General features: G+C 42.8%; 3 protein-coding genes across 4 annotated transcripts; 2 read left to right on the forward strand and 1 right to left on the reverse strand.

Annotated features, from left to right (window-relative positions):
• Positions 1–1002: 1002 nt before the first annotated feature.
• On the forward strand, positions 1003–1602 carry LOC306789785 (myocilin-like; the record flags this gene model as incomplete). The annotated part of the gene is given in 2 exon segments (XM_079285856.1): positions 1003–1197; positions 1201–1602. Coding segments are annotated over 2 exon segments (597 nt in total).
• A 1163-nt stretch (positions 1603–2765) lies between these two features.
• LOC306788864 (peroxiredoxin-6-like) lies at positions 2766–5029 on the forward strand. The gene is made up of 5 exons (XM_079284540.1): positions 2766–2873; positions 3494–3650; positions 4022–4171; positions 4304–4450; positions 4577–5029. The coding sequence occupies exons 1-5, from the start codon at positions 2782–2784 to the stop codon at positions 4703–4705; spliced, it is 675 nt and encodes a 224-aa protein (XP_079140666.1). The 5' UTR covers positions 2766–2781; the 3' UTR covers positions 4706–5029.
• An 835-nt stretch (positions 5030–5864) lies between these two features.
• fggy (FGGY carbohydrate kinase domain containing) lies at positions 5865–15855 on the reverse strand. 2 transcript variants are annotated; one of them, XM_079285750.1, is made up of 16 exons: positions 15770–15855; positions 15349–15564; positions 15041–15152; positions 14358–14509; positions 13700–13788; positions 13288–13403; positions 13007–13135; positions 11489–11592; positions 11044–11151; positions 10691–10752; positions 9887–10049; positions 9188–9262; positions 8482–8602; positions 8173–8267; positions 6727–6788; positions 5865–6259 (listed from the first exon to the last, which is right to left on the reverse strand). In XM_079285750.1, the coding sequence occupies exons 1-16, from the start codon at positions 15818–15820 to the stop codon at positions 6178–6180; spliced, it is 1737 nt and encodes a 578-aa protein (XP_079141876.1). In that variant the 5' UTR covers positions 15821–15855; the 3' UTR covers positions 5865–6177. The 2 variants fall into 2 exon arrangements, with proteins under 2 accessions (XP_079141876.1, XP_079141875.1); XM_079285749.1 differs by having other exon boundaries at positions 13007–13180.
• Positions 15856–18014: the final 2159 nt, after the last annotated feature.

The following is an 18014-nucleotide window of genomic DNA, read 5'->3' on the forward strand; positions in this document are numbered from 1 at the left end:
TTCTCAACCTGGGGGTCACGACACCCGAAGGGGTCCCAAGATAATTCTGAAGAGTCACAATCAAGATGAGAGATAAGAAAATGAATGTTTCTGTTACATAGAATTACTGCAGGTTTAATTTTTTCTTACTTTTAACATCTATAATGTCATATGTTCTGTAATTGAATAGCGACACGGAGGCCCAGTATCTCTGAAAACTAAGAAAAGCATTGTATCCAAAGACAGCACTATAACACACTGCACGCACCATCATCATCAGCGTATCCTGAGCTCAAGCTGTGCATGTTGAGCACTTCAGCAGACAAGCATCGAGTCTTGGCTCGCTTAGCTGCCTAGCATGAAGAGAGAATCCTTGTGGAGAAGGTTGTTTGTTAGGATCCCCTGTGCTCACTTACACGTCGTATGAGACATGATGTTACATAAGGAAAACACAACTTAGTGGTAAAAACATTGTGGAATACTGGTGAGTTTCCACAGGCCGAGTTTGGACAGGTTAACCAGGCAGCAGTTTGATGGAACCAAACACAGATGTGCGCTGCAAGCTGCTTCTCAGGGTAAACTGGTCCATTGCTGTCGGTATTTATATAAAAATATTTTGCCACAGAGGGCAGCAACAGCATGTTGATGAAGGAAAAAGACAGTGGACAGAAGAAGTGCTATCAGTTCATAACTTTACCCACTCAGAGACCAAAATAATTTGCACACTTACAATGGATACTCTTGAATTGGAGTCCAGTGGGGACGTTTGTGCTTTTTGGCCTCTCTGGTCGGCACAGACCCAGACCAGGTCCCAGACGTATCACATGGAGACAGTTAGAACACCGGTTGCCCACCTGCCTCCTGTAAATCGAGAAAAGAAAGCCTGAGGGGACCATTTTCAGAATAAAAAGTTTTAGTTTCCACTATAATGTGTCCAGTCAAATTAAAATCCATGGCTTTCATGCTCAGCCTTTTAAGCCATGTTTTAAGCTTTGCAAGCAGCAGGGCTCTAGGGGGTTGGCAATGCCGGCCCATCTGTTCATCGGTCGGTCCACCACTGTGGTCGCGACTAAAATATCACAGAATCTGTTGGATTGCAATTGTATACAGACAAGTAGACTTGCCGCAAACGCAGCCGCAACCTCTGAGAGCCTGGCATCACGGCGGGAGCTGCCTCACGCGGGCTTCCATGGCCAGCACCCTTACTCCTGGGGCGGCTAAACTGACATCGACCTGGCGGCGGACGAGCAGGGCATGTGGGCTATCTACAGCACAAGTAAGGCAAAGGGTGCAATTGTGGTTTCCCAGCTGGATCCCAAGAGCCTGGATGTGAAGAGGAACTGGGAGACCAGCATCAGGAAGAACACAGTGGCCAATGCTTTCATGGTGTGTGGACGTCTGTACACGGTGGCCAGCTACACTGCGCCCAACACCACCATCAACTACGTGTTTGACACCACCACCAGCGTGGGGCGGGCTCTTGCGCTGCCCTTCAAGAACAAGTACCGTTACAACAGCATGGTGGACTACAACCACGTCCAGAGGAAGCTGTACGCTTGGGACAACTTCCACATGGTCACCTATGACATCAGACTGGGCAGGGTCAGCCATGGCAGCAGCTAAAGAGGACGCAGACGGAGAGAAACTGCTGTTAACAGGACTGAAGAGCAAGGGAATGAGATAAAACATATAATCATTTGCATTGTACTGGGGTTATTGCAAAGCTTGGTGGGCTATGTGTTTTGCATTTTTAAAATCTATTTTTTGTGTTCCTATTGTAAATAAGATAATGAAACAGAAATGTAATCGTAAAGCAGATTAATGTAGCTGGAGCCCTTGATAATCTCAGTGGTTATTACAAACAGTAATCATGGTTTAAAATTGTGAAATATTTTAGCTTTTTACAAATGTTGACATATTTAAGTCTCGATAAAAAATAAAACAATTACATGCTTGCTTGTTTGTGTCATACTTTGCCATTTAATTGCAAACATATTCATAGCCACACTACACATTACCCGGAGAGGTTGGAAGGAGATATACATACATTTCTAAATCCTTACATTTCTACATAAAATCAGAGACAGTTGAGACTGTAGAGCATCTTTAGTAAAAAAAAAACTGAAGCAGCTACACCACTATGCACAAGCCCCCATGTTGTCCTTTGCAACCATATTCCTGGTATTCACTGCCCTCTGTGGACAACTGTTTGCATCTGCATCATGCATAGCCTATACCAGCTCTAGTGAGTAAGAGTTTATTCTACTTCAATCATGCTCCTGCCTAAACTGGCTTTAGTCTAAAGGCAAAACCACGCAAAATATTCACAAATTGGTTTAAAGTTTAGTTTGTGAATGACAATAGTAGATGGTGGTTGGCACTGTAAAAGGAGATGGGATGTATTATAATGCCATGAGTGAGACGCACTGCACTTTACCTGGTAGTGTCATTTTAAAATGGGTTTCAGCATTCCTCCTCAGCCACCAACACATTCACTGTGTCAGTAAGATACAAAACAATATCTGTAAATGGTGCACAGTTGCCTTTAATTGGCCTTTTTATTTAAAATACAAAATGCTCCAATTAAATGGAGACAACTGTGCCAATCAATCAAAACGCGACCTGAGCGCGCCGCTTTCTGGGAGTCAGTCAATCATTTTATGCAGTCCTGTGCAGTTCACAGGGGATGCATATGTAAATAGAGTAGCCTGTTGAGAGGGAAGCTTCCGCCCCCTTTGTATTAAGGGTCTGTCATCAGAGCTGTTGCTGAACAGACGGAACACCTCCACGGTCACACTGAACATGCCGGGACTGCTGCTCGGAGATGTACTTCCAGATTTCGAGGTGGAGACCACCAATGGCAAAATCAAAATGCACGAATTTCTCGGTGATTCGTAAGTAGGCTTCTTGAATATTGATATCCTTGGATATTTATTTGTAGGCTTACAGAGTTTGCAGCTTAGAGAGGGAGAGAGCTCGCGCCCAGTTCCTGTTACTGCTACTGACTTCTGCTTTAGACATTTGCTTATGATAGCATCAAGACCTGGCTTTAAAGGTGGTATTGTATAGCCTATAGGTGCACATGTCATTAAAAATAACCTTCTATAATGTGGTGGACACATGAATCTCTAGCAGCCTTCAGATGTACAGCGGTTTATGACCAGATCATCGGGCTGTTGATCAGATAGTGAAGTTTCCAACTGAAAAGCTTAAATAAGTTCAAAAGAGTCAATAAGAGTTCAAAGCTTAAACCCCTCGATGGTGCAAAACCACATCGCTGACTTCAAGAAAAAAAGCCTCTTCTGTCACAAAGAGGTCACATCCTGTCAGGTGTCAGACGCATGCTCATCTTCATCCGATTGTGTAACCACAATATTAGAGATCTTTGTCTGATGAGAGGAAACGTGCGATGGAAACCTGTTAGTGAAACCTCAGCTTGCATCTCCTCATTACAGAAGCACAGACCCTTAAATATACCTGACACGGCCTCACTGATCGCTCTTTTTAATTCCAGATGGGGAATCCTGTTCTCCCACCCCAGAGATTACACCCCGGTGTGCACCACAGAGCTGGGTCGAGCTGCCAGACTGAGCAGTGAGTTCAGTAAACGCAACGTCAAAATGATCGCCCTGTCCATCGACTGCCTGGAGGACCATCACGGCTGGACCAAGGTGTGATAGTTACAGCATCAACACGTACAGAAGGATGTTTATGGCATACTGAGCATCAAAGTTTGGACTTCCCAGCTGGTAAAACTGTTATGTAGTGAGCTCCGTCTTTACGGTGAGCAATCCGGTAATCATAGTTCTTTGCAGGTCGAAAGAAGTTTAGTCGATTCTAACATTAAAGGAATTAGGAGTTAGCCAGGTTACACATAACCTTTTTAACAATGGATTTGATGACTACTAATACATATCAATACAAATCATGCCAATATGGTTGAAAATATATATATATATATATATTTGTGCCAAATTTGAAGAAAATCGCTCAAGGTGTAGCTATAAATAACTACGGGCTTGTGTGTCTCTGTACTGACTAGGACATCCTGGCATACAACTGTGAGGAGTCTGCTTGCTGCTCGCTGCCCTTTCCCATCATAGCGGACAGTAAACGGGAGATGGCAGTGGCCCTGGGCATGCTGGACCCAGATGAGAAGGACAAAGACGGCCTGCCGCTCACTGCCCGCTGTGTAAGAGTCTTCACAATCAAAATCCAACTTCCCTACTTAACAGGAAGCATTTAAACTACAGTATCTACTCTCATGCAGATAGAATAAACAGTAACCTTGTCAGGCTCCACCTCTCTGTCTTTGTTTGTGTAGGTGTTTATCATCGGCCCTGACAAAAAGCTAAAACTGTCACTCCTCTACCCGGCCACCACCGGACGCAACTTTGATGAGATTTTGCGAGTGGTGGACTCCCTCCAGCTGACAGCAGGGACACGACTGGCCACACCTGCCGACTGGAAGGTACGTCACACCTTTGATAAGTGACCTCGGTTTACACCAATCATTTCAGCAGCCGACCACAAAGATAACAGAAACAGGAATTGACCTGCTGCCGTGCAAAAATAACCTGGTTTCTTTTCCCTCCAGCCTGGAGACTGTGTGATGGTCCCTCCCAGCATGTCCGAGGAGGAGGCCGCCTCTTCGTTCCCATCTGGCGTCTACTCCAAAGACCTGCCCTCTGGCAAGAAGTACCTGCGCTACACACCTCAGCAATAGTCACGGGCAGGGACAACACCGACATTCAACACTCACTTGTGCTGCACTCAATCCAGCAGCTCTCGTTCTTGGACCTTCTGCTAGTTTTTGTCCCTACCGGGTCAATAAACCAGTCAGCAGGCATAACAGGGAACAACAACCAATGTCTTCAGGAATATATGTCGGGCTTTTCTAAATTAGAGGTTTTACAGCATCTGCAACTCCAATAATAAAAGATGTAATGGTCGGCCTACTTTTCAAAAGGGGGATTATTTTTGGAAAGATAGGGATGAGATGGGAACATATATATTACAAACAATATGTCAGAGAAGCTTCTACTTTGTAACAGTGATATTTTGGATCATATGTGTATTGTTTAACCATGCACCTGTTTTTCTTTGACCAATGCAAGAGGAAGTGGTTCATGGTGTTACACAAAGGATTACGTAATGAGGGCAAACAATTTATCTGACCTGTACTTCAATAAAAACAGTTTCACATGTACAGTTGCCTCCTTTCAACATAAATGATTACTGTAGCTTGCATTGGTTCTGCGGGGTCATATTCAAATTTCACTAAAAGTCTTGTATCTACACTCCAACGGTTGAGTCGTCGTCGTAGACATTTCACCTGTGTGGGACAATAAATGCATTACGGTTCATTTTTAACCTAAATAATGAACAATAAATTTGCTCTGTCATGACTTGTGGACGCTACCGTTCAGAAGCACCTGCATGAGTTTGTTAGCTTTGGCCATCAGCCCCCCTCCCCGGTCCCTTCTCTATCATATGGTAGTTCTGTTTGAAGGCTGCTGTTCACTCAGCTGTGTAGGTTTCGGCGTTCCCCCTCACCGTGTCGACGGCATCAGTGAAGAGCTTATCAACTCGGATCCTGGGGACTGCTGGCAACAGGCTGCTCTCTGTGACCAGCAGACAGGAGAGGTTCAGGACAGTGGAGGTAATAGGAAATCGGATAAAATAGGACAAGGACAAGATGATTAAAAATGAATTATATATCAAAACACATTAGGTTGGAGTGACTGGTGAAAGGCATGAGCACAGACTTATCGTATCAATTATTTATTAAGAACACACTCAGGCGTTTATCTGAGGAGGGAGCCGAGGTGCGAGTCATCATATCTGTTGATGTCGCCACATTCACTCCTCTTCATTTTGGGTGGAACTGCAGCAGTGGATCTAAAAGGCAGACAGCAGCTCGTCTCCACAGAGGTCTTTCTCTACTGTCATCTGCCAGGTGGTTTGAAATCCTAAGATCACATAATGAGAACCGAGTAAACCTCCTGACAGATATTCAGCCTCGGAGTGCTGTTGTCCTTCATGGTGTTGATATAATTATAAAAAAACGGGGTTGTTCATATCAGGAAAAGCAGCAAGGTCAAGAAGACGAGTGTTCTCATCGCCAGTGTGCGGATTTGTCATCACTGTGACGAAAGAGAGAGTCAGTTCCAGCTCGGCCGCCTCCCACCAGTGATGTCATCTCTGGTTCATGAGGGCCTGGTACTCCCTCTGGTGGGCGAACAGTCGCAGGAACACTGTGTACTTTCTCTCATAGAAGCTGAGAAAAGCATGAAACGCCGACAATAATTACACAAATGTGATGCATGGAAGTGGATGTTTCAGTTTGTAACAAAACACGCAGACTTCTTACATCACGAAGTTCCCTCACGACTCACAACCTCGCCTTGACTTTGCTTGCGCAATATTGTACAATCTTTTTAATATATATTTAAACATTTAAAAGCAATGCTTCCCAGTACAAGTAAAAGTAAAAGTAAAAATATATATATATATATCTTTTAACTGCATGAATGTATATGATGGTAAATAAACTGATTTCTGGTTCCTTTGAAAAGGCAAGTTGTTGAATAAGTCAACATTTGCTTGGATAAAATATGTTGATATGTTGCAATCTTACTGAATTAAACATCATATATATTTAACTCGTTCATATTTCTATCCCACAGACCATTACAGCGACCATGACTTTCCCCCGATATTAAAATATAACTCTCTTTGTCTCACCTCTGCAGCTCAAAGTCAGGCTGAACAACTTTCCCCACTTTAGCCATTCCCTCCATTGCCTCCTAAAACATAAATTGCAAAGACAAATATCATTCAATAAATCATGTTATGCACATTCAGTACCAGCCGTGACCCAGTTATAGCATTAACACCAGGCAGCTACAGTGGTTTCTGAGTTTATGACTAATGCAGTGCAGGGCCTCTCTGCTGCCTGAGACTAAAAAACAAATCCAGCCAGTTGACTGTGTGCAGCTCAGAGGATCAGACACAACAACTGCCTGCAGTGATTATGGCTGAAAATGGGTTGACAGGTGCAGCCTAGTCGATACAATAACGTCTTATTTTTAGTATATCTGGCTTAAAAGCTTGCCATTCCCCTGTGCTCCGAGCTTTGGTACTGCGACACAGAGGGATGACAGCTTGACCTAAAAGATTTAACCATCACTTCAGAAACACATTGTGCCACAAATCGTCTCTGTGGCTGAGGCAAGCACTTTGCACTTTATACTTTTTCCGGTCAATTTAATTTAGACGACAAAATAAGAGCATTGGATTGCAAACTGCTAAATATATTGCAAAATCAACACTTTTTTTTATAGGGGAACGCCACTGATTTCCCCCGTGAAGCTCAGTTTAATCGTCATGAGGACTACAGACTGTGGAAACAACAGCATAATGTCTGCTGTGGCTCAAGAAAAAAAATAAAAAGTATTGTTATTTCAGGTTTTGCTTGAGACATTTTAAAAGTAAATCTGAGCTACAAACTGGAGGTGTGTGGTTTGCAGGAAGTGGACATTTAGAAGACAGAGGGGCTCTAATGAAAGACGCTATCCCGTTGGGTCTTTTTAAACATATAAAAACATTTTATGATTTTGGGAACCAAGATGTTCATTGCAACACACACACACACACACAGAAGAGTGCATTCAGAAGAGCAAAACAACTTACAGTACCTCTCATGCTATATTCAGCACGAGGGTAAGGGTTTGTGCTGTCGTTTCCACTTGCATGAAACAGCAAATGTACATTTCCATTGTGACTATTTATGATGTCTTAGTGTATTTCCATTGGAATACTACTACTGTACTTGTACAACAGATTTCCAGGTGAGTGTATGTTGAAGAGTAAACAAAGAGACAACTGTAACTAATTACATATTTTTGAGAATCTGTGATTTTGTGTGATATTTTTGCAAGAAAGTTATATCTTGTCATCTAGTACAAAAAACATCAAATTTCCCTGGAATATTTATCATCAGCAGTGGCCCGTTTTTTGACAGTCGTTGTATTTACATGTGGATATTTGAAAACACATTAAGAACATTTGTGTAAAAGCACACAAGGATATTCCTAATTATTAGCTCCAAATGTAACCGAAATAATTCAGTCTCTTCTGTCTAAGCCGTCACTTTTATGACCTTAGTTTAGACACTATGGGCCACTCCACCTGTACAGTGCTGTAGTCCTGTGATGCACATGCACCCAGGACTGCTGCTCCGATCAACACAGCCTCCACCTGGTCTGGCAGCACCACAGGCAATCCTGAAGAGGACAATATTCACAAAAAGTGGATTGAGCTTAAATGGGAGGTTAAACAAAGGTTTTCATAACAATGTGTACGGTTCAGTAGAAATTGTACAGAAACCAGAAGTTTTTGGGTTACGACTGTTCAACACTTGTGGATAAATGTCTTTATTTAGCTGAACTGTCACTCACAACATCAAAGCTGTCATCATGCCTCGTTAGTATTTCATACCTGTAGCGTTAGCGTGAATCTGGACAAACAGGTCGTTTTTGCTCAACCCGCCACACATGAAGAGGATTCTGATGTCATGACCTGCTTCCTTCATGGCCTCCAGAATATGAAGAGTCCCAAGCTGAAACCAGAGAAGAAGATGAAAGGAGAGTCAGGTTACCAGTTAACAAATACACCTTCCTTCACACTTTAAGGCAGGGGTTCTCAAACCTTTTGGGGCCAGGGACCCCTTACAGGGGAGAACATTTTCCAAGGACCCTCATAATCAAAACACTAATTTAGCTATATGCTTACTACCATTTCTACTCTTCGATGCCATAGAAACCGTTTGTACTCTAATGCTTTTCAACCTCAATAGGTCAGAGCTGTTTCATAATGATAATCAGAACCCCATTTCAATTAGAATCAGGCTAATACCACTTTGTTTTGTTCTTAAATGAAGGGTTCTTTGTAATCTGATGTCGCTCTTCTCAATAAAATCTAACTCGATATAACTCAGATTGATATTTCTCCACGCTCACCAGCTAGCTAGCTGGCTAATAATCCAAGCGAAGCAAATCACGGACCTCCTGACTCCGTGCCACATAATTCTGGGGGTCCTCGGACCCACTCTTGAGAATCACTGCTTTAAGGTACAAGGTTGTCAGAGTGAGGCTCAGAGAAAGTCATACGACATTTTGAAACAAATAAAACACAGTAGACTCACAGCGAGGGCCTGTACAGTGGCCAAATAGAGCAGGGCCAAGTCATCCAAGGTTTGGGAGAGTGGCAGTCCGATCACCTTTAAAACAGTAATGAGTCATTCGTGCCAAATTGTCCCAGTGCTGAATAATAGTCACAAGAGAGGTGCATTCACCAACAAAAAGGTTGGTGAATGCAGTCGAAACAATACTCAACAGTTCTCTGCACCACGAACCTACAGACAGATGTGGTCAGGAAACAATGATGAGCTAACTGAATACAGAAATCATTTCAGTCACGTTAATTCTTTGCACCTTTAAAATAGTTCTGTGAAATCTTTAAAAGTGAATGTTGTCAGTGTAATAAAAAAACAAACATGAGATGAACTATTTTGTTGTGCGACAAGGATTGACCCTAAGTCTGACTGGTGCTTTGTAAAGTTAGGTGCTTCAGCTAGCTGATAGCTAACAGTATTCTGAATTTATTTTGGATAAAAGAATAGTTTCTAAGATGTACATGAGAACATTGACACCAGGATAGCGTCAATCTTCTCATCTAACTCACCCACAGAAAGCAAATATGCGTATTTCTCAAAATGTTAAATAAAACAAATTTACAATACAATCAACAAGCAACCTCTCAAGCATACTTCACAGTTTTAGGAGGGTCTGCAACGGCCGCTCCCACTCTGTAGAGCAGTCAATGATATTACATGTCCCCTCACCGAGCCCTTCAAGGTGGGGTCAGCCAGGGGCGACCTGTTGCCGTGGAAGTCCGGCCACACGTGAAGACTGGAGCCCAGCCGGTCAACGGTAGAACCGGAGGGAGCCATTGAACTCAGGTGGGTGTTCAGGTAGCTGTAGATGTTCTCGCCACTAAGGGGACATCTGGGAAAAATAACAGGAGGGAAATAAAGAACTCAGTCTGATGAGATAAGATTAAAGTCGTTCAGAAACTGCTGGAGGCCTTCATCACTGAAGGTGTTTTGACATGAAATACCAGGAAAAGCAGAGGTGTTAATGACATTAACGACGGCTCATTAAGTGTTCCAGTAAGCTATACCAGTGGGCGAACATGAACAATGTATGTATGTATCGTTTCAATAACCAATCTATTTTGTGCCACTGTGTCTGAGGGAACGTGAGCTAGCTAACGGTGGCAAAACACATTCTGCCGTGATGTGTCGTTAAAATGATGCATCATTAAAATAATGCTTTGTTTGAATTACTATGTTTGTTTTTTTTATGTGAAATTTTTAACACATTTTGATTTTAAAACAACTAGCGTTGTAAATGAGTCCATAGTCTAGTATTTTTTTTTACTGAATCGAACCATTCGGCCGTACATCCGCAGCCCACTAGATGTCGCTCTGATGCCCACCAGTGGTTGAGAATAGCCGGTTTAGAGTACACAACCTTACTCAGCTTCTAACCTTCCCAAAGCTGACTAAACATTATTATACGTCAGCTAACCAGGGATGACAGCTGTGCTGGAAGGATTTTGGGAGGTGCTAAATGAATCAGCTGACCTCTGCCGTGCCTGTTCCTGGAGCTGGGTGTAGGCGGCGTGGCCCTTCACCATGTGGTCGATCTGAGGGAGGAGTCAGCAACACAGTTCAACAGAAAGGATTACAGGTGACCCAGCTGATGACTGTGACGATTAAACTGTTGTTTATTGTCAGTCATTTATTTTCAATGATTGGTTAAACTTTTAATTGAGACAGACGGCTTTTAAACATCGTCGTTTATGTGGCCAGTTGCTCACGTCTGGGTGACTTTTGGGTGCGTCTACACACGGATTGTATACATTTTGTCTCTTCTGTTGCTGCGCAGCATTAAGCAGGTCAGTGAAAGCCTGCTTAAAGCTTGACAGAGAACTGACCAGCCTTCCTGTAGCACTCTGTCCTCCCTCGTTGAGCCACATGCCAGGCACCATGGCAGACAGGCAGGGCCCCCACACTCCTGGCACAAACAGAGGCTGCTTGCTGATCTGATGCACATGGATGAACAATGTCATGTTTTAGTTTGCATAGCATATCACACTGGCAACCTACAAAGATGTAGGTACAGCTGCAGTTAAAAGAGAACACGAAATACTGTCATGGAAACCACTACTCTTTCAACGTTAGATTACATTCTCATCAGACTACTTCTAATAGATTGCATACCCTATTAGTATTATCTTAGTTTTACATCAACTTTAAGGTCAGAAAAAGTGTGAAAGTGTCAGAAAGGTCATCATGGAGTTCATACCTTATATATGTTATATTTAAGAGTATTTTTCAAAAACTCATCCAGCAGGTGAAATGTAGTTGTAAACTGCTCACCGCCATGTGACAGGTTGATGTTCCACAGATCAACGCCATGCGCGAGGTGATCGGCTGGTCCTCACAGGGCAACTGAAAGCCTTTTATATCTGCACCTATCACACCTGGACAGAGAAAAAGCACACATGTTTTTAAATCCAATTTTGTAACCATCAGGAATAATAATTTGCAGGGGAAAAACACGCGTAAACATTTTTTTTGGTGTTTCCCAATACAACGTTGGCAAAATTCCCCTTTGTCGGGGACAAATCACGATGATTTGCAGATGAAAAGCTTTAAATCCTTTTGAAGTGCTCCTTTAACCTTCACATGGAATTCAGCAGTGCCACTAACTGCTGGAATAATGTTTGTCAAGCTGGTTTGAGTTTAAGGTGGAAGGTTCATCTGTGTGAGGGGGCAGGGGGGTGTGCATCACTGTGACATGAGTGTTTTAGCCTCGGACCAATATGACAATGTGTGATAGGCGGAGGTCAGAGGGCAGAGTTCATGAGCAGTTTATCTCCCAGAGCAAAACCAGATGGGTCGGGTTTGTGAGCCGGAGGAATGGTCGACTGCTGCCCTGAAGCGAACAAAGTGCCCAGAGATACAGTAATACAGCAGCATTAATTAGTGGCTTTTTTTATTTGTTGCATCTTATTTCATTTTTGTCCCAAACTAACAAAGCAGACAGTGTTTTGGTGGGCTAGCAGTCTAAAATGCATATTAGTTATTGCAAAACCCCCTTCTTCAATTACTCTCAATTCAAGTCATTCCCTTGTTGTACATCTACAAAGGAAAAAAACGATAAATACTACTAAATAAAACTACTGGCTCAGAGTGCCATGAACATTGTACATGATGATGCTCATCCTCCCTAGACCCCTGGCCTTTCATCGAGCACCACCAACAGGCCAGAATACAGATTTGTGCACAGTCAATATTTGAAATCAAGCATCAATTACCCCGGAGAATAAACTCTTTTCCTTTGGGACACTTTAATGGCTTTCCTTAGGTACCAGGTCAGGTTTTCAGCTTTGTGCACAAGATACTGAAAACTATTCCAAGAACATGCTGTGGATATTTACATTCCCCTGAAAGTGAAATCTAGTGTTGACGAGCACCTGACCTTCTCTATCGCCACAACTATGCTGAGCTTTATATTGTTGAGCAAGAAATATTAACATTTTAACCAGTCATGAAGTTAGGTTTATTTATGCTCCCTCGTGAAGGGACATCTACATTTTTGACACTCCAGGAGCTTCATCTTTTTAAAACAAAATGTCAACTTTAGACATGAATATTAAATCTCCTGCCTCCCTCTGGTGTCTTTTGAAGTATCAAGGTCTGGCAAGATTGGTAAACATAGCTTTGCCCTGTGCACCTTACTCACGACACATTTCATGCTTTATGGTTATTAAAGTTTATAGTTTCAAAACTTTTCAACTTTAAAAGCCACGTGGGACCTAGAAATCTGCCTACACACAGGACAAAATAGATATATGAGGCAGTAAAAGACTGGTTCAATAAACAGGTTAATACCAAGGCCTCCAGCATGAGCATCGATGAGAGAAGCGCCGACTGCAGTTCCTGGCTCCAAACTCAACTCTGCTGCTGCCTCCCGGGTGAGGCCGTCTCCCAACGGGCTCCCCGGAGAACAAGTCGCGCTGCCTGGATGACACAACACGGCACGGCTTAAATAATGACAGAAGAACCCTTGAGTAGATGACGTGTTTGAAAAGAACAAGAAGTTAACAAGATGTTGTTTTCTTTCCATCTTAAAATATACAATTGATTATTAGCTTGTTTGTTGATGTATTTACCTATTTTGGAAAAGTTGTTTTCCAGGAGATCCTCGAGTCCAATGTTGGTCCAAAAACCAGCATCCCATCCATCTGGAGGGCAATAAGTCCATTTACACACCAGAGTACATAAAGACCTGTGAAACATCGCCGACACATCAAGAGCATCCGGTGAAGACCAAAGCATCAAAAAACACTCGTCTATGATGAAACCCACATTTCTTAAAATGTCTCAGAATAACCCCATTCTTTCTTTTCAATACAAGGATAATAGTTCAGCAGCTTAGCGTCATCTTATCATTATGAGACTAGTCACCAACAACAATTTGTAGGTCACTGTAAAAACTCTTTTAATCCCACTCTGATATGCATGTTTCAAACACATATTGCACATTTAAATAAAAAGGAGGCTTAAACATCAAACAAAGCTCACCGAGTCAAAGAGCCCGTTGCCTTCCACGACAGGAAGTCTGGAAGGTCGAAAAAGTGAGCAGCTTTGTTCCAGCAGCTTTCTCTTAGATTCTGATTGTAAGACAAAATAAACGTGTGCTGATGAACCAATGATCAGACCTTAAAAAAGGGACAGTTCACTTGAAAAATGAAAAATACATATTTTGCCTCTAACCTGTCGTGGTATTCATCAGTCTAGATTGTGTTTGTGAGTGTTGGCGATATTGGCCGCAGAGATCTCTGCGATGGACCTATAGATCCTACGTGAAACTGCTCACAACAAGGTCTGTGGGTTATCTTCAGTAACCGGGTCATGATTTATGGAGATAGAGACATTACTTTTTCAGATGTATTTTTTTGGCGCTTTGAGCACCACAAGCCGAGTGCCAGATAGTCCCATGATATTGGAGAGACGACAGACATCTCTATGAACGATATCTCTAAAACTAGGCAAGTCACACCAAAGCAACCTACATCGGTAAATAGCACTACAGGTTAAGAGGACAAATATGGAGAGAAAAAGATGACTAAAGAAGAAAAACTACAACAACACCACACATGTTAACCAGCAGCCAATACAGAGAGCGACAATAAAACGTATAGAGATCAGCGATCCTGTGGTGACCTCGGTCACCTCTCACCTCTTTGAGCCAGAGCAGCTTAGGGGGCTGCAACTCTGGTGACATGACCCCTCCCACCCTGCTCAGGACCCTGTGACCGGTGTTGGTTATACGAGCGGCCTGCTCTTCAGCACGATGGTCCATCCACATCACCATGTTCCTTTGTTTGTCACCTGGGAAAGTCAGGAGGGGAAGGGGGAGGATGCGGTTAGAGTGAGAGCAAAATGTAAACACACCAAATATTTTAAGATTAAATTGGTCTATGAGGAGATGATGAACAAAACTCAGACTGTGATATTAATCTATTGTCTAGGCAGCATATGATCGGCCATTTAACCTAACTACCTGGGTCCTGACTCCTGTGTCCATTGAAAATAACATGAATCCCAACCAGCTCCAGGGGTTCTGTTCTGTAGCTGACCCCTGACCTCGCTGTGTAGGAGGGGGTTTTACCTCCAGGGATCAATAAAGTATCCAATTACATTAGACTAAAACCAGCAATCCAAGCTAAACTCAACAACTGAAAGGTTTCATGCCAAAACACTTGAAAAACAAATCCATTCTAGTACAATTTTACAATCAGCATTTCAAAAACATGATTAATTCCACCTTTATTAACCCAAAGTGTGTAATTAGATGTATGTACATTATTCTTTCCTGAAGTACACAGGTCAGGCTGTGAGTAAAATAAATATGTCACTTACCATCCTGACTGACTGGCACAGGCTGGAAGCTTTGGTCCAAAACCACGAGTGAGCAGGTGGCATCAAAGCCGATCCCTCGTACCTGACTCTTCTCCACACTTTGGGTAACTCTCTGGAACAGATATAAATTATACTCAGAGTCATTCGGTCAATGGTTGTATACATAATAAGTAATACCTGTAGAGAGATTATAAGAGGGTATCGGGTTTATGATAGGGCACTTGAGTTTGTCTGATGTTATTGGGTGGGCATGTTAATTAAAGGCAGCAAATAAACCAGTGCTCTACGTCACCATGCCAGTAACTTACCTTGACCACTGTGCAGCACTTCTCCCAGATCTCAGTGGAGGACTGCACATAGTGGTCAGACTGGGGCTCCCAGATGCTGATGGGCTCCTCTGCAGTGCTCTTCAGCAGGCCAGCCCTGGTCACCAGTGCAGCCCTCACACTGGCGGTGCCCACGTCCACCCCAACATAGTAAACCTCAGCCATGAGGAGACCGGCTGAATGCAGCGGGGGAATTACCTACGAGTTGATCATTAACCAGGTTACACCGTCAATGTCAACAGTGAATGGACTGTTTCGCAATAGATGAAACCAAACACATATCAAGTTATCAACGTATGTATATATTACATTCGCTTTGAATTAATGACTTATTGTGTATGTTTTGGCGCATGAGACACTGGAATGATACGCTACAGTGCAGCAACTGAGACTTTCTACTCACCTTTTGCACAGAATAACTTTCACAACAGACGTTATCATACACAGAGGACATGTGTACACCAGTTATAACAACATATCCGAACGTACCAGCTGATCAAAATCGTACATCAGCGCACAAAATATCACTTTTGAGTTTCTGTTAAACGTACTTTGTGCTGTGTAGACTGCGGCTGCTACGGAACGCGAAACCGGACAAAAAGGGCAAAGTCGATTTCTTTCCCCCCTCTCATGCTGAGCGGTGTAAAGTCCAAAGGACGTCAAGTACCATGAATGTGTTACTAGAATATTCCCTCTCTGTCTCTCCCTCGTTATCATCTTCTGTTTGGAGGATCCCGATTTTTAGAAGACTATTGGGTCATAGAAAAATCACTGTAACTCAAAAATAGTCTAAATCTTCCAAACATAGTACTGACTGTGCAGGGAATGCCATATAAGTAGAATAATATGACACCGAAAACATATTCTATTTAGTTAAAGTAGTCCAGTCTGACTATGATAACAATTATCAATAACTGAATGGCAAACATTTCGTTTATCAAACGTAATTGTGCAAAAGAGCTGTTTTATTTCAGTGTCTATTAATTTCTTATGATGCATCCTAAATAATACTGTGTTCAACCATATTACCGCAAACTAACAAACAAAAAAAGGGGGCAATTTGTTTTATTCCATATCTTGTCTGTGTAAACAAAGTAAACTAATTGATTTGCGGTGTCTGATATTGATGCACAACGCACTTCTTGTCTTCTTTATAAAATTATTAGACAATCAAAGAAAGTGCTCCCGGAGTGTAATGATGTAGTAACCCCCCCCCCCCAAAAAAAACCAAAAAAACACACACACACAGGGAGGATGTGGAGGTGGATGGGTCAAACCAAAAGAACAATCAACCAGGAGGCCGGTGTTCGAGTTATTTGTAAGTTGCGTCAGTGATGTTTTCCGTACGTTACATTGTCCAAGCTTTACGTACTTACCGAACTAAGTGGTTTTGTTGCCTTAACCTAAGTTTACGTAGTTGTTTTAAGCCCAGCCGTGGTGTTTTTCCTCAAGCTAACTAAGTGGTTTAGTTGTCTTAATTCACAACGTTAACCACGTGTTTAAAGCGACCGTAGTGGAGCATCATAGTTTGATTCAGGTCACGCCCCTAAGTGCCTCAGAAAGTGATGCTGAGGGTTCTGACAAAGCGTCACTATATGACGAGTTGGGATGAGAACGTGTTGAGTGTGCACAATGCAAGGGCTCTGGAACAAGCAAAACTAAATGGTGTGCATTGTGCAATGTCGTGAAGTACACTTGTGCTTTTTTTTAACTCAAAATGTCTCCTGTCAAAACGGTCTATGAAAGACTATGAGTAAAGAGTGTACATAAGTTACTAACCACACATAGGTAAGCTGAAGGACATGATTTACTGTAACAGATAATAATCTGTTGGCGTTAGGGCGGCAAAATGTCACAAAACCTGCCATCAAAAGCAGAAAGACTTTAATTCTGAAACTTTCTAGTCTGCAACTGGCCTGGTCACTTCCCTCTATATTGGGCTCTTTTCTCAGAGGAGATCAACAGCTGTCTCAAAAAAGCGGTGCCGGCTGTGATCAGCGTGTTTGGACCAGGAACCATGAGCGGAGATGAAGTACAGAGAAAAACCAAGCAGCAGGACAGGAAGAAACAGATGTGCTTCAACAAACACTGCATGGACAGTGTTTGAAATCTCATCTGTCTCACTCACTGCTTGGTGCGTGTGTGTGTGCGTGTGTCCCTCTGGTCCACGCCTGCTGTAATCAAAACTTTGCTCTGTTGATACATCAACACATGCATATATAGTCTTTCTCTATGTTTTTCTCTCATGAAAGGGGGTGAGTGTTTCCATGGACCCTGGACTGTCCCTCCTCTGCACAACAAAAGCCGGCATTTTGGGAGACGGGGCAGGACCGGCTCCTGATTATAAAAACTGCATGCAGTGGAAACAGCTGGCCCGGGCAGGCAGGAGGAAAGCGCTGTTATCTAAAATGTGAACCCATCAGGCCAGCAGAGGGGAAAAGCTTCTAGAGAAACAGGAAGCACAGCCGGGACACAGCGGTAGTTTGATAGGAAAATAGGCAACTCCTCAGTGGGGCCTAACGCAGGTGTTCAAAGAGAGACACAGAGAGTTAAATGGCTCAGAAAGTTCGTTTCTGTAGAAGTTGCTCTATTGTGTTAGGAGAGGAGGAACCAGGAAAGAAACTGGGGTCTTGTTTAACTGCATTACC

Source organism: Melanostigma gelatinosum (assembly GCF_949748355.1).
Source record: "Melanostigma gelatinosum genome assembly, chromosome: 15".
NCBI classification, from domain to species: domain Eukaryota; kingdom Metazoa; phylum Chordata; class Actinopteri; order Perciformes; family Zoarcidae; genus Melanostigma; species Melanostigma gelatinosum.